At 37.3% G+C, this 25730-nt stretch overlaps 2 protein-coding genes across 4 annotated transcripts in view; both read left to right on the forward strand.

Annotated features, from left to right (window-relative positions):
- lhfpl6 (LHFPL tetraspan subfamily member 6) overlaps positions 1-25730 on the forward strand; it is a 244718-nt gene that overhangs the window by 114168 nt on the left and 104820 nt on the right. The window lies entirely within an intron of this gene.
- On the forward strand, positions 907-18148 carry si:dkey-250d21.1. Of its 3 annotated transcripts, none has more exons than XM_087270706.1 (14): positions 907-1198; positions 1767-1887; positions 4197-4304; positions 5420-5456; positions 5552-7380; positions 7482-7509; positions 7622-9384; positions 9477-9525; positions 9860-9903; positions 10100-10148; positions 10240-12089; positions 12268-12304; positions 12487-12570; positions 12657-18148. In XM_087270706.1, the coding sequence occupies exons 1-14, from the start codon at positions 1110-1112 to the stop codon at positions 17411-17413; spliced, it is 10845 nt and encodes a 3614-aa protein (XP_087126832.1). In that variant the 5' UTR covers positions 907-1109; the 3' UTR covers positions 17414-18148. The 3 variants fall into 3 exon arrangements, with proteins under 3 accessions (XP_087126832.1, XP_087126833.1, XP_087126834.1); XM_087270707.1 differs by having other exon boundaries at positions 10243-12089; XM_087270708.1 differs by having other exon boundaries at positions 10246-12089.

Below are 25730 nucleotides of genomic sequence, written 5' to 3' on the forward strand. Positions count from 1 at the left end.
ATAGATTTGTCAGTATTGAAGCCAAATCTGGAGCTAATATAACAAAATATTTTACAATAATGGCCTAAAAACTAGTACACCAAATTTATGTTATAGTAAAATATTAAATACAATTTTTAAAAAGAGAAAAAATCAAGAGAAGCAAAAAAAAAAATAGTTGACATTTTGAAGGTTGTATATATATATATAATTTTTTTTTTGGCAATATTTTACTTGATTTGAATTGTATTATCTTTCAATTTTAAAATATGTTTGGTGACTAAAATAATATTTTATATAACTATATTAAATATATGTTTAATAAATCTTATGTATATTTATTTTCAAAACGGGGTGTACTCAATTATGCTGAGCACTGTACATAAACCCTATTCACATTAATCATAATATAAAGAAGGATGAGAAAATAAACGAAGTCGTTGTCAACATTTCATTGTATGGGAACTCAAGGTAAGTAATGACGTAAAAGTGAGATATAAGAAATTATAGTATGTATTAATCTATGCTATATACACAGTCTGACATGTAAAACACAATTTTGCCAATATCACTTAAATAACACCATTCAGTCAAATGTTAATATGGTATTTAATGGGTTAAACTAATTGATGCATGCATATTTACACCTATAAAATAATTGCGACTTAAAAGTATTAACAGCGTTATTAAATGGGTGTGACTTCGAATGTTCACGTGGGTTACAAAAAAACCTTGGCGCCTCGTGGAGAAAAGAAAGAAATGTGTTTTTGAGTCTTTGTTTGTGATTTCTCTTCATGATAATATAACAGTTGTGCAGCATTTATGACTTATTTTGTGAAAGCACGCGAGAAGGGGAACGAATGACGGTGATAACGTTATTTTGGGGGGATCCGTCCTCGGTTTAGTCCATTTCCGCTCTACATAGGTGTTCTTCCTGGTTGTTGATTCTGTGTGAAAGTAGCAACATTTCGGCCATGAGCAAGTTACAGCAGAAAGCACGCGACGTTTGGAAATAACGCTCGATTGTCTGAAATCTACAAAGACGCGCACGCGCGCTTTTTACTGTCAAAGCCTCTCCTTTTGCGCCGGAGGATTCATGCAATGCAATATTCATTTTGATTAAGTCCAAAATGCCCGACTGCTGTGCCGCAGCAAACTGCAAGCAGAGCACGGACCAGTCCAGTGTTTCCTTCTTCGAGTTCCCGCTGGATCCAGATCGGTGAGTGCAGACTTTTGTGGCGTAAAAACAATTGCAATTCAATACATGTTATTTTTTCCTGTGTGGATTTTCGTTTGTGCGCAGACTGAGCAAATTAGCATTATATGTTAGCTGGTTAGCTTCTGCCCCCTTTTTACAATGATTCATTGAATGCATGGTACCCTTTTTCTCAGCTAATTCTCCCCTTGTTATTTTGGTTAATCTAGTTATGTAATGATTTTTGCGAAGATTAATTTTGTGTCGACTGTTGTGAAATAGCCTTTTGTTTCTTCTAAGTGATTGCTGCAACTTTTATGGGGTTACTGTAAGCAAATGACTCCTGTACACGTTCGCCATCATCAGGCCTTTCCCAAAATGGCAGGAATTGAATTCCCTCAGAATACGTTTTATTGTGTGTTTGTTTGTGGTTTCTTCTTGTGGGTTTTTTTTTGTGACAGAGGTGCAGTTGTGATGCTTATAAAACGCTTATGCTTTGTTTTAATCTTGTTGTTATATTTTTTTGGTTGCTGTTTAATCTATTAGTGAAGCATCATATTTGCACTGCAGTAACTTTATTTTACATCTTCAGATGCAGGCAATGGGTGGGTAGATGCAACAGGCCTGATCTGCAGACCAAAACACCTGAGGATTTACACAAAAACTACAAAGTGTGCTCTAGGCATTTTGAGACGTCGATGATATGTCAACAAGTAAGTTTGAATTATTTTGTTAGGGGAATTTAGTTTTTAGTTTTATAAGTTTTTTTGTGGCATTTTCTGTTTGATGTAAGCACCATTAAGACCATTCAAATATATATATCAGGGCTCAACAATAAGGACTGTCCGATGGGCCAGGGTGAGAGATGTTTGGGACAGTAGAAAGAACCGTCGCTGGCCCGATCAGGCCAGTGCTGCCGTGTAACAAAATTTTCAGTTGCCTGCGACTATTTGTCAATTATGTGCAAATACAGTCTTTGAATGCTACCTTTTCTGTGAAGTCGTGAACACCATATTGCTTTTTGGTTCCTTTTATCTGATTGGATGTTGTAAGCACATTATTTTTTTCCACAACGTGGTAAAATCCAGTTCAGTGAAGAGAAGGCAACATCAAATTATGAGGCAAAAAAAAAAACATCTGTTTCTAACGTTGTGTAAATCGATATTTAAATGGGTACAAACACAACGAAAAAAATGAAGTGGTTTTTTGCATAGTTTTCTGTCACTGTTAAGTTTGCCACCTTTTGGTTTGCATTAAAATACCTACACATTTCCCATACTGCGGTATTTTACTGCTAAATATTTTAACATTTTAAAATATTTAAATTCTAGATTCACAGACATTATTTTTGACACATTATTTCAAATATGCGGCTAAGAAATAGCTGTTTCTTATTTATTTATTTTGTAATATTATTTTGTTATTTTACTTGCAATTTTGCTAGCAATGTTTTCCTCATTTAACACAATATATTACATTTTAGGGAAAATATAATATTTTGGAACAATACACATGTCGGGCTACATAATTAAAATAAACCATTGACTTCTATCTTCATTAGCTTCAAAAACACAGATTTCCTTACAACACTTAAAGAAACATGTCTATACACATTAGAAACGGTATCATAAATCATTTTTTGCGGTTTGAATACCTTGAGTTTTCCAAACCGCGGTAAACCTTGAAATCGGTTATCGTCCCATGCCTAGTATTGATACCTTGTCATTGAACTGATTCCGATGCTTCAAGCTTTACAATGCTTATAATATGCATATAATATGTCTATTTTAACCATTTAGGTGTGAGCATGTCATGGTCAGAAGCAGCTTTACAGAACTTAGTAGATAGCACTGATAAATTAAAAAATAATTGTAAGAAAATTTACTGAATGCAATTTAGAAATGAAGAAGAAGAATTCACCGTCTCGATCATGGAAAAGTTTGGAGCGCATATTTGATGCATAAGAAGTTAAAACGCACACATATAAATCCATTACTTACTAAAAGGAAATAAGTCTATAAACTACTGTTTATTACGATAAATAAATTACAAGAAGTTATATTATTAAATATTCTCGTAAAAAAATCTAATTTTAAAGTAAAAAAAATCATCTAACATTTCCCGCCAGGTTTTAGTGAACTTGGAATATTGTCTAAAACACAGAACTCTCAGTTTTTCTTTATGTAAAAAGGCCTAAACGTATGCAGTAGTGGCTGTATGTACAAACGTTTGTGATTGGTTCCTGAGACCATATCAGCGAGTACTGATCGAGTCATTACATATGAATATCGGCCAATACTGATCTCTGGCTGGTCGATCGGAGGATCCCTAGTATTGATATGTTGACCAAGCGTGCTGACATGTCAATAGGTAGCAATCTGTGTTGCCCTCAAGAAAACTACAATATTTAAAGGGATAGTTCACACAAAACTGCAAATTGATTTACCCCTGAACACGAAATATATTTTGATGAAGGCTTTAAACTGGTAACCATTGACTCCCGTAGTATTTGTTTTTCCTTCTTTTGAAGTAAATAGTTACCAAATTTTAGTTTTCTCCAAAATATCTTCTTTTTCATCAATTGAATCAATTAAATGTGAGTATATATTGAGTGAATTTTGAGTTTTTAATTTTGCTTGAAATATCTCTTCAACATATTAAAACAAGTTTCATTAAGGTCATTGTCAGTTTTAGTTGTTTAGTTTTTTTGTAGTAACAGATAATTCAATTAAGCATGTTTTCTGAAAAGGTAACGCTGCATAAAGTTTGCCACATGCTGAGTATATGCAGTTTCAGTGGCTCAACTTAGATAGACTTTTTGTACTGTAAGTTTTTCATCCAAATTAAATCCTATTTTATTTTAAATTTGTACCTTTTTTTGTATTATCTTGCCTTTTTAAAATGGCGAAAGAAAACTCACAATCAGATATGTCAAGCGAGAAGATGTCATTATTTTTCAATTAAAAATAACTGATAAAATACTGTTGTTTTCTGCAGTGATATTTGTATTTCTGTTTTCCAGAGTGCTGTTAAGTGTATTTTGAAGGATGATGCCGTTCCTACTCTATTCAATTTTTCAACCAACCAGGACAATGCACAAACAAGCAAAAGAAAAAGGACAAGGGAGAAGGTCAGTGTCTGATTTAAACACTTAAATTTTAATTCAAATATGATGTATATAAATAAATAGGTTTATATAATGTTTTCATTTGGATTTGCATGACAATTCTGATATTGTGAATAAACTGAAATGTATAATATAAACTCTAATATACACTTTTTTTCCCAATGCCTGTCTTTCCCCAAAGTATAGATATGTGCTTCTATTATGTAGTCATTGTTATAAGCTTCAAGCAAAAAAGTTTTTTCTTCCATTTCTGCTTGGCTTTAAATAAGATCAAATAAAAGGCATAAAAATATAAAAATTTATGCTCCCACATCTGGTAACACACATGGTAACACCACAACTAATGTAATAAAGCGTAATAAAGACGTGAATTGTTTTGAATTCAACATGCTTTAAAATATTGGCACATTTAAGTAAGTTTCAATGCTCTTTTTACTGTGATTTCCATGTTTCGTCAAATGCGCTGTAGACTTATTAGCACAATACAGTTTAGACTTTCAATTCATGTTTATTTCTATAGCACTTTTACAATGTAGATTGTGTCAAAGCAGCTTAACATAGAAGTTCTATTAAATTGAAACTCAGTCCAGTTTTCACAGTTGAAGTTTAGTTCAGTGTGGTTTAAATTTCACTGCTGAAAGTCCAAACACAGAAGAGCAAACCTATAGACTTCAGTGAAGCACCATAAAATAAAGGAGTGAACTGCATTTATTATGCAGTAATAAGGTACACAATCTTTGAAGATGGAGTTCTATATAGATCAATTACCATTTGAATGTAAACATGATTTTTTTCTCTTTTACGAATTTTTATTTTGTATTGATTTTTCTGAACAGTCCATTCCATTGGCCCATTCCCTCAACAAGCATTTTAGAATTTGTAGCCATGATGACTAAGCAATGAATTGGGTTTTTATTAGTGCATATTTGAAAAAAATTTATATTGCAGTATGCGTATCATTTTACCAGATGAGTTGAATATATCTGTTTGGAAATAATTATTTTTTTTATGGTTATCTGGGGAATTTAAAGAGGTTTGCACACAATGCAGCGTCTCGTCTTTACATGGGTGATTCTCATGTATCTTTTTTTTTTTTTTTTTTTTCATTATTTGTTCAGACTGGAGAGGAGCCAGTTGTCCCAAAGAAAACTAAAGGTAAATTATAAATGATTTGTATTTTCTTTTTGTCACTTTACAACAGGAGAATCTGCTTTTTTGTTTTAGGTGTACTTATGTTTTCTCTTTTTAAGGTACCACCGATGACCCAAACCTCTCTGCTACAGAGATGGAAGTTAAAGTTGAGGGTGTCTCAGCTGAGATCAGCGAAATACAGAATCCTCCTGCACATGATGAAACGGAGAAGGAGGATCCTGCTATTTCCAAAGCGAAGGAAATTTTGAAAGAGTATTTCAAGGAGACGTTAGCCTTCACTGGTTTCAGCATCAATAACAAGGCATCCCTTAACCCAGGTGGGACGCTGTCTGTCAATACCATGTGCTCTGAGAAAATTGACCAAAAAGAAGTGCTAACCTTAGGCGAGGAAGTGATGCGTGAAGAGATCCGCAATAGCCTGCGCCTTGCACGCTTCTTTTCTATACTTTTGGAAGACAAAACAAACATTGACGGTGTGGACCAGATTCCTGTGTTTATCCGTTCTGTCACAAGTGGAGGCTACCCACAGAAGCACCTCCTGGCATTTCTCCCCTGTGATGTTGACTCTGAAAGTCTGTTTCACATGCTTATATCTGAGATTCGTAATAAGTGGGGCCTGCGGCTGGAGCACTGCCGTGGCTTCACCTACTTATCATCAGGTGTCATGTGTCAGAAACTGAAGGATTTCACCTGTAGGATGCTGCGGGATTTTCCACAGGTAGTTCTGTCCCCGAGCGAGCCTTATGCCTTTAATGTGTGGTTGATTCGCTCCATGCCTATCCTTCCCATTCAAGAGGTTGTTGATACCGTAGAGCAAGTTGCTAATGTTATCAGGCAGTCAGAAACTCTGGCGAAAAAACTTGATGCTAAGATTACCACCTTATACGGCCATATCAAAGGTGAAGTGGACAGAGTCAAAGATTCTTACCAGAACCGTTGGGAATATGCCACAGATGCTTTCCAGACAATGCTTGACATCTTGGAGCCGCTTTTGAGCAGCATTGGAGAGATGTGCACCAGTGCTCTTTCAGATGTGGATGCAGAGACTGTTGAAGCACTTCTAAAACTGAAAGAGAAGCTGAAGAATTTTAATTTCATCATTACTCTTGTGGTCTTGAAGAACACTCTGTGTTGCGTAAGCATTCTGAACCCCAGCCTTAGGGGAATAATCAGCATAAGCAGCACTTTACAGTACACCATCTCCAATGCCTTAAAGCTTCTCACCAAACATATGCAGGAGATTCCCATTTTTCACAGAAAGTGGTTCTCTGATGCATTGGGCAGAGCCAAGAAGTTGGGGGTGCCAGTCAATTTACCAGCAGACATGGTGACAAATGGTGAAAGCGCAGAAAATCCTCAAGCCGCATTGGAGGATTACTACAGGGAGGCACTGAGCAAGAAAGTTTTGCAGTACCTTATTGATGAAGTCAAAAGAGTCCTAGGCACTGAAATGGCAAGAATTCTTAGATGGTTGTCATTGGTGCCCTCATACATGGCTGACCACAATTTCAGCATCCGGAAAGACAAAGTTGCTGATGCTAACCTGAATAACTTGGCTCGTCCAGATTCATTTTACGATGAACTGGGGTGTTGGGAAGTGAAATGGAGGCATGCTAGCAAGCGGAGAATTCTTCCCACCAGTGTGTTTGCTACCCTTAAGATTCCAGATATAGGATTTTACCCAAATATACAGAGCCTTTTGAGAGTGCTAGGCACTATTCCTTGCGTCCACGCCGAAGCAGATGTATATGGGCAGTACGACATGGTGCTGAACCGGTATCATTCCTACATGAAAGAAGTAACAGCGGAAAAGAGACTGAGCAGTATGGCCTTTGTTTATGTCAATCAAGATGTCAACTTCAGCTTTGAGGAAATGGTGGAAGCATATGTAAAGAAAAATCCAGAAATCCTTCAGCTGATACATGAGGTTAATACATTTTTTAATAGCAGATAAAAATGTGTTTGTGTAAGATCACAGTTGATTTCTGAAGAATATTTCATAACCATTTTATCTGCCTGCTTTTTTAGGATGATGCAATGGAAGTGCAACCTTCAGGTAAAACCTTTCACCTATGACTTGTTAATGTTAACATCTTCATGGTTTTGAAAACTTAAAATGAATTATTAGATGTCGTTGTTGATATTTTTTTATTTCAATCCCTATACAGATCCAGAAACCAGTGCAAATGATGCCTCTAAAGAAGATGCTGAAGAACCAAGAGAGATGACTTTAAATATGGACGTTGAGAGACAGAAACCACCCGAATGTGCAGAAACTAATAAAGAGGCATTGAAAGCTGCATTACAGTCCGCTCTCACCGCAGCATATAGCAGGCAAAGCAGAGTCACTGATCAAGATCAAGAAGTAGAATATGTGACCAGATCTGAGATGAATGAAGTCCTTAAAGTGTGTGAGGATGTTGTTAGGGACAGGATTCTTTCAGAGGTTGGAACTGCATTTTTCTCCCTGTTTATCGACAGAGTTATCCTGTTTGGAGAGATGGAATACTTACCCGTGTTCATCAGATTTGTTGACAGTTTCGATGTCATGCGACTTGAGCTTTTGGGATTTGTTGAGGTTACTAATGACACTGAGGCTATGTGCGAACATATTTATAATGTCCTTACCACCGAGTGGCATCTGGATTTGAGCTACTGCAGAGGTCAAGCTTACCTTGGCTCTGGTGAGCTGTCCTACAAGCTCAGGGCCTTTGCATGTAAAATACAGGAGAAGAATCCTCTTGCTCTGTGCACACACTGCTCTTGTTACTCTTTCAATACTTGGTGGTCAAGGTCAGTTCCAGTTGCTGCAGTCATGAGAGCCATAGACACTTTAGAGGAGATAGTGTCATTTTTCCAAAGCATGCCTGCACTAGAGAAACAATTAGATCAGATCTTAGCCATAGGCCTAAGAGAAAGCTATGAGAAAATCCATGAGCTTCAAGGACAGTTTTGCTCCTCTTGGCTTGAGAAGCATGACTCTTATGAAGTCTTTGCTCAGATTCTGGAGCCTCTTACTGATTGGCTGGCAAATATTGAAAACGGCCAGCCCCAAAAATGGAGTTTGGCAGTAATAAATCGAGCCAAGAGACTAAGTCAGTTAATAGGTGACTTTGACTTCATTGTGGCTATTGTTGCACTAAAGAATGCTTCATCCTTCACCAGAGAACTGAGTGCAGCACTGCAGAAAGATCATTTTAGCGCTGCCTCCCAGCTCAGCCAGATCAGTGGTATTGTGGCAACTCTTAACCGGGTGAAGACCAACATCAAAGTTTTCCACCAGAACTGGTTTGATGAGGCTTGTGGTTTTGCTCAGAGTCTTGGTGTACAGGTTAAAGTGCCTGATAGTGTAGTTGTTCCAAGAGACAGCCTATTAAAACCCAATTCTTACTACAAAGATGCAATGAGTGTTCCTTTAGTTGACCACCTCATCAACATGGTCAAAGACTATTTCTCTGATGACCACAAAGAGGCTCTCAACTTAATGTCTTTGGTCCCGTCATCTGTCACAATGAGTTGCGTTTTTGAAACGCTCAAGGCAAAACCTCCTTTGTACATTGGTGACCTTCCAGATCCTGACAACTTCTTCACAGAACTGAGCTGCTGGAAAGTGAAGTGGAAAACAAAAGTGGTTAGTGTAACCATACCAGAGACCATTTTTCAGACTCTACGTTTACCCCTCATGCAGTACTTTGTAAACATCAACACTTTGCTGAAGATCATGTGTGTCTTGCCAAGCACATCTTTGGAATATTGTGGTGAGGTGATCCGCCACAACATGTATCAAGACTACCTGAGAAACTCGTCATTCATGGACAGATCGCCTTGTTTAGCCATGCTTCAGGTGAGCACTGACTTCAACAGAGACCTGGACAGAATGGTTGCACAGTGCTTGAAGTTTACACCCAAGACGCTTGAAGGCATTTGCCTGGTAAGGATAATTTTTTTTTCTTGTTGTTGTTAATTAGGCATTTTAAATGATCACTTTTTAAATATATTTCTTATGTACTTTGTTCCCTACAGGACAAAGAATCCAAAACCTTAGGAAAGGTTGTTGAAATAAAAACAGAGGGTATGTAACTTTAATAATCATTATAATTGCCTTAAATTGTAAATATTTGCTCAAATTAGAGCATGGTTCTAGCAATGCCAGTGTGATGGGTTTGATCTCCAGGAAAATAACTGATCAAATGTCTACCTTTATACTATACTTTTGTGTAAAAAAAAAAAAATGTCATTAGAGATGTCTTGCATATTCAAGTCTGTTGTTTCACCAATAGAGCAAGTTATATTTTCACAATATTGAGTTTTGAAAAATAAAAAAAATAATAGTTTACAATCCGATTATTAAATTGCATTGTTTTTATTTCATGCCCGGTTTAATACCTGCTTTGCCAACTTTGCAGATGACAACCACATGGATGAAATTGAGGGGATGGTATCTCAGCAGGTTTGCAAATTCTTCATAATGATTAATATAGTTTTCATTAACAAGTAGTAGGGTATTTTTATATGTTAATATTTCATCCCTAATTTATAGAAGAGCAAACAACCGTTTTAACCATTTTGGGTATATCTGGGCTATGCCATTTGTTACTGGTTGATTGGTTTTTCAGTTTTATTAATAAGTAGTAATACTTTTATAGGACAAAGACTCCAGAACACTAGTGATAAACGCTGAGACACAAGGCCAAGGTATGGAATTGTTTTGAAATGCACTAATATTTGAGTATCTTGAGTTTGTTATGTAATATTTATCCAATATAATGTTTAACCTGCCTTCTAGAAGCAAATGTCCAGCAAGAGAGACCTGAGATCATGGAGACTGAGCAGCAACAGTCTGAAAACATAGTGGAAGTTGTTGCAGAGGACCCTCACATAAAGATTGAAGAAGTAGACAAGGTTGTGGATGAGAATGGCCATCCTGGTGAACCAGCAGACAATATAAAGAACTGTGGAGAGGTCTTCAAACAGGCAGCAATGCTTGCAAGGAGTAACTGCTCATTGACTGACTTAAACAAACCAGAGCAAGATGCTGTTGCTCAGATACTTGCCTCATGTCACTGGGTACAGGAGGAAATGACACAAATTTCAGAGGGGGCAATGCTACAAAGTATTGTGAAGGCCATAAGAGAAGCAGTCCTTTGTGAAGTTCAGGACTCTCCTTTCTTTTCCATCATCACTGATAGAGTTATTTCTGTGGATGAGGCAAAGTTCCTACCAGTCTTTATTCGATATGTGAATGACTGCATTCCTAAAGTGGAACTCATTGGATTTTTGCCCTTTGATGAAAGTTTTGATGTGGATTTGCAAGCAAAGGCACTTTCAGCCACACTTGAGGATAAATGGGGACTTCAGATGGGCTGCTGTCGTGGCCAGTCCATCATGTGCATTGGTACAGGGAGTCAAAGTCTCAGGAAGGTGGCTCTGGGCTTCTTGGAAAACTATCCACTAGCTGTGCACACTCCCAGTGAGTCTTGTGGACTTGCCTACTGGCTGGCTTCAAGCCTACAGAATGCTTACATTACAAAGGTTCTTGAAACAACTGAAGATCTGCTGCAGTTTTTTGATCAGTCACCTAAATTAGGAAGTGAGCTTGCCAAGACCATGGATGGGCTTTTGAATACCCCACGGGAAGCACTTGCAGAAGTTCCAGAGACCTGCTTGTCTAGATGGAAGAAAAGAGAAGATTTTTTTGATATTCTGGTGGATATGCTAGAGGGAGTCCTAAACTGCTTAGATTCTGTTAGCAACAACTCTAATGGGTCATGGAGCAGTAATATGTCACTGCAATCTCAGACCCTGTCTACAGCTATTAGACAGGTTGATTTTGTCGTACCCCTTGTGATTCTGAAAAATGCCTGCGCTCCCTTAAGGAATTGCAGCACTGTGTTCCGATGTGGAAACCCTGCTGACATTATTTGTGAGCTTGAGAAGATTATTCCAATAATAGATTCTCTCAGCAAGATGTTGGACAATATAAGTGGAGTGCATTGTGTCTGGTTTGAGGAGGCAGTGGGACTTGCAACTAAGGTCACTGGATTGTTGTCATATGCGGAATCTGTCAGTAGCTATGATTCACCAGAAACATTCTACATGGAAGCTGTTAGCTTGCCAGTTCTCAGCGGTTTGATTGAGGAAATGAAATTTAACTTCTCAGAGAATCATCTAAAAGCCCTGAAAGTGTTATCCCTCCTGCCAACGTGCAACCCTCTGCCCATTCTTCCAGAATCCACAGATAAACTGCACACTATATACCTGAGCGATCTCCCTGAGCCAGAAACGGCTGAAGAAGACATTAACACTTGGGCCACAGTTTGGAGGGAGAAGTATCAAGATGTTTGTCCTCCCACCTCCATCTCTGAGACATTGCTCCATAATGAAGCCAAAAGCCTTCCAAATGTTGCAACTCTTCTCAAGATAGCGGCTGTGCTGCCTAGCATTAGCATGGAGTGTGATCTAATGAAGACAACGTTAAACTCCTTGAGGATCTTACTAAGGGATGGTATCTTTAGCAGGGGTAGTAAAACTGATGCAGTCATGCTTCTCATGCACCGCCAGACACTGCAGAGCCTGGAGGAGGTAATTGAGAAATGCATAGAGGTCGATCCAGAAAGTCATCAATTTCTTGCACAGGTATGGTAAATTTCAGTTTTATTAATCCTCAGTGTAAAAAAAGTTAGATTAATTCTCTAATATTTAAGATGCATTTAAGTCTTGTTACAATTTATGTAGCTATCTGTTTTATGAGTATTCACAAATGCAAAAGTGTTTCTAAAAATTCATTTTTTTTGTTTGTTTTTTACACATGCAGGTAAAAGCAAGAGTTAATCATCTGAGAATGGAAGGTGGTAAGTTAATTAATTACTCCAAACAACATTTGAAAGAGAGATTGCTTTCTAATTATTAATTATTGTGGGATCATTTGGTTTTTGATTCTTGATTATTTGAGCTAATCAGAAATTAAAATGGTCAACTGAGTCCAGCGGCTGTTATTTTTATTCTGACACTTTTTTTTTTTGTCCTCTCTCAGAAGTTATTGCCATGGCACCACAGGAGATTACAGTGGACACAAATGGTTCTGGTAATACACAAGAAGCAACGGATGCTGTGATTGGTCAGTAATGTTAAATAAGTATGAAATAAAGTAGATGATCATGAATCCATTTTTTGTCTTTACACAATCATGTCTTATCTTTTTAGATCTTAAAACGGCTGCTCAAGAGGAAGCTCCAGTTGAAACCAATGGCTCCAGTGAAATAGACGTGGCCGAAGAAGCATCTGTCATGAGTACACCTGACGAGCCAGTGTCTTTAATAATCCAAAGCTCTGACAAAAACACAGCTACAGCTCAAGCTATCCCTATTTGCAGCTCACTGCCAATCAGCAAACTTGACCAACCCACAGAATCGGTTCAAGATGCCACAATGCAGACTGCAGAAGCAGAACATGACAATTGTGATCAGCTGATTCCAGTTGTTCATGACGCACCAGTAGATAGAGGCCCTGATATAACTAGTCAAGGTGTAACTGAGCCATTTATTGAAGAACAGCCAGTTAACAGTGTTCAGTTGGTATCAGCTGATCAAAGTGAATCTAGTCCACTCATGGAGGTAGATCAGTTTGCTGCAGCAGAACCAGATGAAACTGACAGGCCAACAGCAGAGGAACAAGTTGTACCTGAGCAGGCAGCTGCTCACAAATCTGAAATTCTTGAAAATGATTCTTCTATAGTCGCTCAAGACAGAAGTTATCATACAGTTACAGAAATAGCAGATGGTCAGTTTATTTCAGAGCATCAGAGTGAATCTGTTCAGCTTATGGCAGTTGATCTCAGTGTAGATGATCAGTTGGTGTCAGTGGATCATAGTGAAGCTGATCAAGTTATGGAATTTGAAGAAAGTGGAAATGCTCCATGTGTAGTTGATCACAAAGGTGATGATAGCCAGCCAGCAACAGGGGAACAACTGGAGGATCAGCAATTGGCAGTTACTTCAGTTGAACCCGATCAGTCTGTGGAAAAAGTTCAAGTTGAAGCTTGTCTGATAGAAACAGGAATGGCAAGGGAAACTGATCAGTTGGCATCAAAATCAGGATCTGATCAACATGAAGCTGAGGATAACTTTGAAAATGATCACTCTGTAGCAGCAGGTCAGGGTAAAACTGGTCAGTCAGTTACCGACCAGTCAGTTACTGAAGATGATACTGTTAAGGATGAGGTCATGACAGATGTTAATTTGAAAACAAATCATTCAGTCGTAGAGAGTCAAGATAATACTGGAATATTGAGTGAATCTGATCAGCTCAAGGTGTCTTATGTTGAAAATGAGCAATCTGTAGCCGGAGGTCAGTGTGAAATTGGTCAGTCAGTAACTAAAGATCAAACTGTAAATGATCAGGTCATGACAGATGTTGTTTTGGAAACTGATCATTTAGTAGCAGAAGGTCAAGATGAGGCCAGCCAAGTAGAAGACGAGTTAATAAATGAAAACAATTTAAAATCAGAGGAACAAATTGAATCTGATCACGTTATTGTATTTGACTCTGGAAATGATCATTCTGTAGCAGCAGATCAGGGTGAAACTGGTCAGCCAGTAACTGATGAGAATGTAAAGAATCAGTACATGACAGATGATCGTTTGGAAACTAATCTTTCAGTAGTGCAAAATCAAGAAGAGTCTAGTCAGACAGAAACTGGGTTATCTGACACTGGAAATGATCATTCTGTTGCAGCAGGTCAGGGAGAAACTGGTCAATTAGTAGCCGAAGATCTGACTGTAAAGAAAAAGGATGTGGCAGGTCATCATTTGGAATCAAATCATTCAGTAGGGGAGAGTTTAAATGAAATTGCATTCATAAATAAAGGGGAGGTAATATTAGATGATCAAAAGGAAAATGATCAGCTTATGGTATGTGACTCTGCAAATGATCAGTCTGTAGCGGAATATCCGGCTGAAATTGGTCAGTCAGTAACTGAAGTTAAAACTGTGAAGGCTCAATTCGTGGCAGACGATCAATTACAGATTCATCATTCAGTAGTAGAGAGTCAAGATGAAACTGATCAGACAGAAACTGGACTAGCGAATGAAGGTGAGTTCATGTCAGGCAATCAGAGTAAATCTACTTCGCTTATTGTGTGTGACTTTGGAAGTGATCATTCTGTAGCAGCTAGTCAGGGTGAAGCAGGTCAGCTAGTAGGCGAAGATCACAATGTAAAGGATCAGGTCATGACAGATGATAATTTGGAAACGGGTCATTTAGTAGTAGTTAGTCCTGATGAGACTGGTCAGGCAGAAACAGGGTCTGTGAATACAGATGGATTTATGTCAGTAGCTCATTGTGAATCTGATCAACTTATGGTACTTAACTCTGGAAATGACCAGTCTGGAACAGAAGATCACCATGTAACTGAGCAGTCAGAAACCGGAGATGCAAATATAACAGAACAGTTCTTGGTAGTTGGTCAAGATGAAAATAATCATTCTGCAGAAGATGGTGAAGAACAGTCGAGTCAGATAGGAACTGGGTTTCCAACTGAAGGTGAAACTTTTCAGGTAGTACAAGAAGATCAAAGATCTGATCAGCTGATGCTGGATGATATGTCTGAAAATTATCAGTCTGGAACAGCAGATCAAGATGTTACCTGCCATTCAGTTACAGGAGATCAAAGTGTACCTGATCAGTTCATAGCAGTTGGTCATGTTGAGTCAGATCAGTCCATAGTTGAAGGTAAAAATGAAGGTGGTATGGCTGTAAGTGTATTTCCAAACGAAGCAGGAACAAGTCAGTTAATATTGGCGGATCAATGTGAATCCGATCAGTTAATGGTTGTTGACTCTGAAAATGACCAGGCTGTAACATCAGTTCAGAGTGGAGATGTTCAGTCTGTATTACCACAAACAGCGGAAATAAGTCATTTAGTGTTGGGTAATCAATGTGAATCTGATCAGCTCATGGTAGTTGAGTCTGGAAGTGATCAGCTTGTAACAGGAAATCTAACCAATCAGTCATCTTCAGATCAAAATTTAACTGATGCATTCGTTGAAGTTACAGCTTCTCAGCCTATAGTAGAATGTCCAAGTGGATCTGGGTTAGCAGATGCAGGTGGAAATAACCAGGTAGTGTCAGGGAATCATGATGGAGATCAGCTTGTGGCTGATGAACCCTGTGCAAATGGTCAGTCTGTTGTAGAAAGTCAAGGAGCAGCTATTATTGCAACTAATCAAAGTGTACCTGATGAGCCTATGGAAGTTAGTCAGGGGGGATCAGACCAGATAGTACCAGGGAATCAAAGTGAAATTGATCAGTCTATTACAGTAGATCAGGATGGCTCCAATCAACCTAAATTAACTGCAGAACGTGGCACAAATCAGTTTAATTCAACGGCTTCACATGGCTCTGCCCAAGAAACTGCAGCAGTTAACGTTTGCCTCAGTCACCCATTTGAAACTCCAAGTGTTACTGATTATTGCTCACCTGCTTCACCTGAGGATATTACTGATCATCCTATAGCTGCAGATTCAGTCACAGATCAGTCTGAAGTAAAGGTTGTGGATGGTACAGAACAAGTAGTTACCCCGGATGACTCTGCGCATAAACAAAATATTTTTACTCCCTATGATGCTGTTGCTCGAGAAGATTTGCTCAAAGAACTCTGCAGGATAAAGTTCTTTTCTATAGTCGCTGAAGACGAGTTGATAATTGATGGCCAACCATTTATCCCTGTAGCAATACACTACCTGGACAAACAAGATATTCAGTGTGAAAAAATATTAGCATTTCTCCCAGTTTCCACAAACGTTGCTTCATTTGTGGATTCTCTCATCATCGTCCTCTCTGAGAAGTGGGGGCTAAATTTGGCACTTTGTAGAAGTCAAACATTGGCAAGATCTGATACCCATGCCTCGCAGATGACTCCGGCGTCAGCTTTGCTTTCCCAGAGACTCCCTCATGCTTTCAGTTTCCCGAAACCTATACCTCTGAAGTCTTTGCTAGCCAGTTTATCCTCCCTGAGAGAGGTAACTCAAAGTTTTGAGTACTTAGAGCAGCTGTTTATGTGGTTCTCTGAGGATCATCAGCGTCGTGTAAGACTAGAGGATGCTGTTGTACATTTGTTCCAGAAGGACGAAAGGAAGGCCAGAGAGCTAAAGGCAATGATCAGCAGCAATCAACTGGCAATGAGCCATGAGGTTCTGGAACTTACTACAGACATTCTAGAGGCCATCGTCCTTTGCTTGAATGAGATGAAAGGAAACCAAGATAATGAGCCAAACGCAGCACAGGCCCAGAGCTTCCTTTCTGCAATCCAAAACTTTGACTTCATATTGACAGTTTTGATTATGAAAAACATCTTGAGCCTCACCAAAAACCTAAGCCTGAGTCTTCAGGGAAATTCTCATGATGTATATCAAGCTGTAAACCGCCTGTCTGATGTCCTGCCCTCTCTCAGTGAAATGAAGAACCGTCTTGAGTCGCACCATGAAACCTGGTTTCAAGAAGCAGTTTCTTTAGCTTCTAAGCTGCAGGTACCATCACTACAAACACCAATAAATGTGCACTACAAAGAGGACATCAGTAAAGGGGCCATTGAGCACTGTATTTCCGAGGTGAAAGGAGTCTCCCTGGATGTTCTGTCTGCTCTTCGCTGCTTGCAGGTTGTGCCTTATGTCATGTCCAAAGTGGAAGGATGCTGCAAGGACACAGAGTTTGTCAAAGTGTTTAAGGATGACTTGCCTGACCCAAGCTCCTTACAGGCTGAGCTGCAAAGGTGGAGGGACAGGTGGCAAGACTCTATCGCTACTCATCAACACCTACCTGACACCGTCCTTGGCACACTGAAAGTTTCTGACATCCAGACTTTTCCCAACATTTTAACCATCCTTCGGCTCCTTGCAGTCCTGCCTTTTTCCAGCATGCAGAGTAGACAAGGAAAGGTGAATTCTGAGCTGTACCCTCTGTAATAGGCTTGGCTTAGTTGACCTCAAACAAGCTGTCCTTTAGGATGTCATACACTGCTGAAACTTCAGAATGTCCCACTGTATTCGCTAAACTGTAGATCACATCTGACTGTAGGTTTCAGTATGTTTGTTTTATTAGTTAATGATTACAAATTAGACCTGTACACTTTAAGTATAATCACATGATTGTTTTATTGGTGTTTTGTCTTTTTTTATTATTATCTGTTTTTCCTTTTACATATGTGGCATGAAAAAAGAGGACTGCCAATTGGGACCAATGTCTTGCCAAAAAAAAAAAAAAAAAAGAAAGAAAGAGAGAGAATAGGATGCCCTTGTGGGCTCTTACTGCTTTGTGCCTTTATGCAAAAACCCTACATAAGTCTTTAAATCAAGAGACAAAAAGTCTGGATGGACATTTTCACCCCAGACTTTTTGGAAATTTCCGAATATCTTCAGGAACTTTTAAAGACTTCAAATCACGTAAATCCTCTAAAATGCATTGGGGGGGAAGTTCATCACAATGAATTACGCTGGTTGTGTTATATTGTCACAATGTCATCCCATGGCACAAACAAAAAACGAGTCTGTCTCTGTATCATTATGTGTTACAATGGTTGATTTGTTTGCAGTTTTATTTAGATCAATGGATTTTTCTGTAAACATTTCTCCCATAAGCCCTCCTCATGAAGGAAGCATTCATATATATTTGACTAAAATAAACAAAATTGTTGAAAATAAGCCATGCATTTATTTTAAAGTTTTTGTCTGACGCTGTAATGTTTAAGGGTGTTCACAAGATGGCAGTGTATGCCTTTCCCAGTTTTGGGAGTACTTGTTAGTAAGTAATGGTTCATCCATTTTTGCACTAGGATTTTTACCTCCACTAATTTAACAAGAAGATTCATTTAGTCACTATAAATCAAGAAAAATGTCTTTGAAATTTATTAATTAGTGATTGATTAGATTTTGTTTCATTTTCTCCAATGCCATGAATGTAATGCTGGCAGGTTCATTATTGTTTTATTTAATAATAGCCACTCACTCCATTGTTAATGGTATAATATTTAACAATTTTGTGGTTGTTGTCTAACATCTCATGTCATTGTCCTTATTTATTTAGTACCTTACTTAGGTAGATTTTAGTTCTTTAATGCGTACTGATTTATCCTTTGCCATTTTTTCTTTCTTTAAACTAAGAAAAATCTTGTTTCTGTTCACTACTTCCTGCCGGTTTCCTCTACTCTCCCACTAAGTCAACGTAGTTAATGATTAATGTCTCCACTTTATAATGCTTTTTAAAAAAAGAGTTTAGGCTTTTCAAAAAGTAGCTTTGGCCCCCTGTAGCCTGTTGATGATTTGCAGTCATTCTTTAACCCCTTGGTTCATGGACTGCAGATCCATCACAGAATATTGTTTTCAGGAGTAGAATTTGAAATGTCGTTGAGAAGCAATCAGTCTCTCATTTCCATGTAACCTTGGACCTATGATTCACCCTTGGGGACTAGAGCTTTTGACCTTTTAGGGTCATATCTTGTGAGAGCGGCAGTAGATGTGGTTGAAAAGCCAGGAACATAAAGCTATTAACAGACAACGTCACAGTAATTGCAACTACAAATCAATCAAGCCCTTGTTTATCACTTTATTGTGGCAGGATGACAGAGTCAAGATGACTATGACTTGCCGTCCAAAGAAAGTAGTAGAGTAGTGGTCTGAAATCAATGAAGACTATTTCTTTAAGAATGCAAGATACTTGATTTTTATTTCTTTTCGCCATAGAGTAGGACTTTCAAGTTTCCGCCAAGGGCCTAAGTTTACTCCAAGACAAATATGTCGTTTTTTTTTTTTTTAAAGAATCAACTCTTAATCAAACCATTTTGTTCAAATGCATTCATACTCTTATCCTTTTCTGTTGTTAATTGGTAAAGAGTGGTTAGACAATAGCGCAACACATGTCTATCCCAAAAACAATTGCTTCCCAAAGGATTTTTTGATGCGGCATTGGATAATGCCCTGACAAGCCAAGTCCTTGTCCGTCTTTCATCGACAAATGCATTTTGCATACCATGGTGGTTTTGATTTTCTCCCTATTTTCCACAAGAAATAAATTATCATCTGTGTGATCTTCTGGCCAGATTGTTGTGAATGTTTTGTTATACTCATTGTGCACAATGTTATATACAGTATTTAAATATTTAACTCATTTTTCTCATCTTTAGCCCCCCCTTAAATTCAAATGAAGAAAAAAAGTTGCAACACTCAGTGTCAGGTGAGTTTCTATTTTTGTTACTTTTAGCTACTTTACTGTAGATCGGAAGACATATCCGACTTAAATAGCTAGCAAATCAGTTGCAACCTGCTCTTTATAAATACAGTACTATTATTGTTCATTTTTTTCTTTAACTTAAAAAGGCCATGTAAGTCCAACTTAAACAGTTTACAATGAACATATTACACAAAGATCACTTATATATATATATATATATATATGTATATATATATATATATATATATATATATATATATATATATATATATATATGTATATATATATATATATGTATATATATATATATGTATATATATATATATATATATATATATATATATATATGTATATATATATATATATATATGTATATATATATATATGTATATATATATATATATGTATATATATATATATATATATATACATATATATATATATATGTATATATATATATATATGTATATATATATATATATGTATATATATATATATATATATATATACACGTATATATATATATATGTATATATATATATATATATATATATATATATATATATATATATATATATATATATATATATACATACATATATATACACACACACACATTGTTTTGTAAGCCTTTTCCAGGCTAATAACAGGAGCCTTAATACCTCAGGAGCCATTAACAGCAGCTGAAATACTGAGATACTTTATTTTCTTGCGATCCGCTATCTGAGAATAGTGCATTTCCTCTCTCTCTCTCATGTCCAAAAGCACTCAGTCTGAACGTTGTTTCGCTTGGTGTGTTCATCTGGAGCATCCTCTGCTCTGATCACACTGAAGAGGGCTCATGTATGCTCTGTCTGTAGGCCGATACAGAGCTGCCCTCTGCCTTCTCTCTGAACAAGAGTCTGATTGTGTCTGCTCAGCTTGGTGTGAAAGAGCTATCTCTTCGTGTTCCCCATGCTGATCCACAGAGCAAACGGATCCGTCTCCTCTGTCGGCTGGCCAGCGCTGTTTGCAGACAGGATTATGTCTGAGTTCTCCACTCTTCAAGTTTTCCAAGACTCTCCCACATCAGCTTTTAATTCAAATATATGCTCCTCCATATGCAATAATAACACTGGGGAAAAAGCACTTCTTTTTGTGACTAATTGTTTTGATTATTTCAGTTTTTGTTTAATATAGAAAGAATACAGCATATGGCTGACTTTATTGTTAAACAACCCCGAATCCCCACCCAGGTAGACATATATTCTATAATAACAGAAATTAAAAGATTGCTGTAAGAAATAAAAGAAAACAAAAAGTCAAACCAAATAAAGAGTAGAAGTTAAAGTACAAATAAATATCTATTACATCATGAGATATACATAAAGTACTTAAAAACAGAAAAGCTGTCCATTAGAAATTAGAAACAAAAGATTTGACCATATCAAAAGCTATATTCCAGGACTTAACAGCTTTTAACCGAGCTCCATGTATGTGCGCTGTTGAAAGTCAAATAATGTCCAGCAAACTAAGGCCCCATTGGCGTCTACTCAATATGTGAGGAGGGATCCAGCGGCAAACCAAGAGATAAAAGCACTTCTGAAGTGAAATTTAATTTTCATAGTCGATATTTTGCATTTACTCATTAGCAATAACAGTATGCTATGATGCTAATGAGGTTCAGAAGAGAGGTTCTTTTGTAGCATGATGTGTTCTAATTTTAATAGACACAGTAAAAGGTATGGTTCATGCCAAACATGAAAACTGAATACATTTACATGTTTTACATTTCTGTTGAACACAAATTAATTTGTTTTAAAGAATGTTGGAAAGCAGCAGCCATTGACTTGCATAATATTTTTTTGTTCTTATTATGGATGTCAATGGCTGCTGGTTTCCAGCATTGTTAAATTAAAGTCCTTTTTTCAACATAAAAAAAAAAAAATTCTAAAAGTTTAGAACCACAATCATTTTGAGTGAACTATGCCTGCAACCTGGGTGTACAAAGCCACCTCAAATCTCTTAATTCTATTTTTTGTTGTTATAAGATTATCTTATAATCAGATGACTGATTAAAAATGATGTTATATATTTCCTCACTCACTGTTTCATTGTATTACATCATTTGCTAATCTCCTGGCCAAACCAAGAATTGCCCTAATTGAACTCCTGAGCTTGTTTCCTGCTGGAAGTCAATGCTGGGCCATGCCGTAGGACCTGTGGCGGTGCATAATCATGTCCATGCACAGCATGGTTTTAACTATACTCCTGAGAGGGAGGCAGAAGGCTTAACAGGATTTTATTTCAAGGTTTCCGCGGCAGCAATCCCTAGTCAAAATCTCAGAACCACCAACAAATAACGCATTTGGTTCGAGTTATTCCGATGTCAAATATGCCGGTCAGATCCGGAAACACTTGGAATTTTTCTTTGTATTTTTTTCCATGCACTTTGCATGTAAATCGAGACCTTAACATTAGATCTTTCATGTATTTAATACCAAGGATTAACCTGTGAGTTTTTAAGGAGTTTTAGTGTTTCGGCTTTCTCCCCCAGAGTATGTTGGAGGTAAAATGGGCATATCTTTGACAGATTAGTATGCCTATTAGGATTCTTGAAATAACTGTGTGCTTTTTGGCTTTCTAAATCAAGAGTATTAAGAATGTGTGTGTCACTGATTCATTTGCCTATGAGATTTTGAGGTTGTCTGAGAGTGCCTGTCGATATGAATAATGCCCCGCTGTAAGAGTGGAGGGCAAGTAGGATTACCTCTCTCCTGATTTGGAGTGATTAGGTTACCACTTTGGCTCCCTTTTCTCCCAACTACTCTGCTTTCAGATTGGAGTGGCTATAGTACTTACTACTTATAACCGAGCCTGGTACTCTGGTTTCTTTTTTGCTTTAATCCTACTGCAGGCTATTGATCAAAAACAGATGTGTCCGTACAGTTTATCTATTGTTCTACTTGTTACCTCTTTCTGCCCTGTTAATCTCCACCGCCTTAGTAGATCAGTGTTCATCTAGACCCAAAGCTTTTGCCAAGTCTGTGCCCTTACCACCCAGACAGCTAACTCCATTCTTTCATTTCGCTCAAATTCCCTAAATCTTCAGAAGGGGAGATATACAGTACAAATCTGCAAGTCAGGTGAGAGCCTGTTATAACAGGCCATGTTCACACAACAGCAGAATGCATTAGTCAGTTATTTCTGTATTTAAAGCAATAGTACACACACACGCTACCACAAAATGCTATTGTTTACTCACCCTAGAGTTGTTCCAAACCAGTTTAAGTTGTATTTTTTTCTGTTAAACACAAAACAATGTATTATAAAGAGTGTTGGAAACTGGTAACAATTACATTCTGCAGAATGTGTTTGTTATACTGTGCTTATTAATGATCAGAGGTTTACAGCAATTCTCAAAATATCTTATTTCAGGATCAACAGAAAAAAAAGTCTGGTTTGGAACAAGTTAAAGATGAGTAAATTATATCTAAACCTTTAAGTATTTTTGGTTATGTTCACATGTATTAAGGTGTTCATGCCATTCTGATCATAATATTTCTTAATATGAACCTAAAACATTTCCTGTGAATGTGCTATCTGGTTGTTAAGTTCTGGGACCAAACATTTTTATCAATTACAAAGCAAACAACACAATGTGTTAACGTGGACTCAGCAGTTTGTTGTGGTACTACAGATCATAATCTTTGTTTCCACTTGGCAAATTATATTTTTTTATATGATTGCAATATTTGTGCCTGGGAAATATACTGTATTCTGGGAGTTTGTAAATGTTTAGCTTAACTACAGTCAAGCACAAAATAATTCATATCCATTCTGATTTGAAGTTGCTTTTATTCCACCATCAAACAAAAAAATGACACATGCCGCTCCCCCCAAAAAGAAAATAAGACGGTGTACAAGAGGCATCATTGTGGGGGAAAAATTCTCAGCTTTTATTTACATTTGAACAAAAACTTTAAGTCTGAATTTGCCAGGGGTCTGAATAATTTCGGGCTTGACTGTATGTGCTGTAAATAGTGCTCTCAAATCGCTGTTGACTTTTCTCACTTGAAACAAAGTCTTGGATCCATAATAGTTATTAGATGCATCTCAACACAGATTGCATGATTTACCCAAAAACCAGTATTTGCTGTTTAAATCCTTTTGGCCATCCAAGACTACCAGTAAATATTTTTCTTCAGTTGTAATAAATAAGATTTTTACCTAAAACTTTGGTCCTTGGTACATTTATGAAGTGCAAATCAATGGCTACTCACTGTAAAATATGCCGGGTTCCACATAAACTGAATTAAATAATTAATATTTAATTATTAATGAATAAATAATAGGAATTAAGTTAATTCAGTTTTTACATTTGTAAGTGGATAGAACATAAAAAAATTACGCTGTCCCCCAAAAAACTCAGGAATTGTGTTTCAGCACATTATAAATTAGTAGTTTGAAAAACAGCAAATGCCATTTTTTGGCCAAGTTTTGAGTTTAAACTTCCAAGTGCTGGCACTTTGAGTCCAAAAAAAGAAAAGAAAAACAGGCTACATTAATACCTGTTGCTTGTGTTAAACTCTTTTGTATTGAAACAACTGTTCTGTGCAAAAAACTTTATATGATTTACAACATTATTACCTTCAATCCACAGCCTATCATACACCTGCTAAAATCTTGCTTAATGTGTTAATAATTTCTAAAAATTAGCAATAAAGATTACAGTTCAACACCCAAATACTAATTAACTGTTCATTTTAAATCTTTCCATCTAGGTTTTTATCCATTTGTCTGCAATAACATTTTAATCGTGTATTTTTTTAATGATCACTTATTGTTTTGAATTATTTTCATAAGTACAGGTCAGATTAAGTTTCTCTTACACTGAACGATGATGAAACATTAATTTGGATATATTTCAACATTTTATTTTCATCAAAAATGTTTGAAACATTAAAGTAGACACTTGCACTTAATATGCATTCCTAATCAAAATTGCTTTTGTAAGATTTGTTGTATTCAGAAACTAAAAGGGGACACGTGTTTGAGTCTTAAACCAGTTTATCATTTCAAATGCAACTTTCTTTACTCTTGTGATGCTCACAATTCCTGGTTAATAGTGCGGTTTCATGTAATATACGGCTTCATTATTAAACGATAAAAGGGAACGGGTCCATTTGAAGGGTTTATTGCATTTTGTGCCGGGCTGTTGGATCCGATATTTCTGTGCTGGAGATATGATCCAACTAGCATCACACCTGTTGTTAATCCCAAACGCTTGCGAAAAGAGATACTCCTGACCGTATCTTCTGAAATTGAAGCGAGCACTATATTGAGTTGCTATTTTATAGGCATACATGAAATGCAGTTATGATTGTGGTGTATTGGTTTAAAGCCAACTATTCATCTAGCTGTAGTGGCTTTTGATCTAACCTTTACTAGGAGTCCTGTAACAGCATGCATTCTGCCTGCCGTCTCATTTCCGATGACAGTGGTTATATCTCATCTGTATAAACCTCCATAACTCGCTCACTTTGGCTGATGAGCGGCTTCTTTTGATCTTGTTTTGAGCAGAAAATGCTCTCACCGCAAGTGGGTCTCTTCTGAGCGATAAAGTCGCTGTGATACTGATTTGATCTCATCTGTATCGCCTGTCCCAGCATTCTCTTTGGCAGATGAGTAAAGACTTTGATGTTGTGCTGAGCGAAAACCATCGCTTTCTCAAATGCACGCAGGACAACTTGGATGCACACAAGGCGACGTCTGTAAGGCCTTTCATGCTCCCGCTGTTTGTAGCCGTAGCTTAATTCTCCTTCCATGTTTCATGCTGGCTTGTGAACAAGCACTCATTGTTCCTCCCCTTCACTTCCCTGTCTTTCCCACCTATTTTATCATTTACAAGTGGAAAGATCAAACCCCACACAGCTACAACACTGCAGTGACCATACACGGAGCATCATATTCCCTGCGTGTTTGTTCATCATTATAGAATTTGCTTGCATGAAATCTCCACCGAGCCTTGTCATTTTCCCAATCACTCTGCATATAACCATATCTGAGCGACTTCTT

This window comes from Danio rerio, chromosome 10 (assembly GCF_052040795.2).
Source record: "Danio rerio strain M-AB ecotype USA chromosome 10, GRCz13ab, whole genome shotgun sequence".
NCBI classification, from domain to species: Eukaryota; Metazoa; Chordata; class Actinopteri; order Cypriniformes; family Danionidae; genus Danio; species Danio rerio.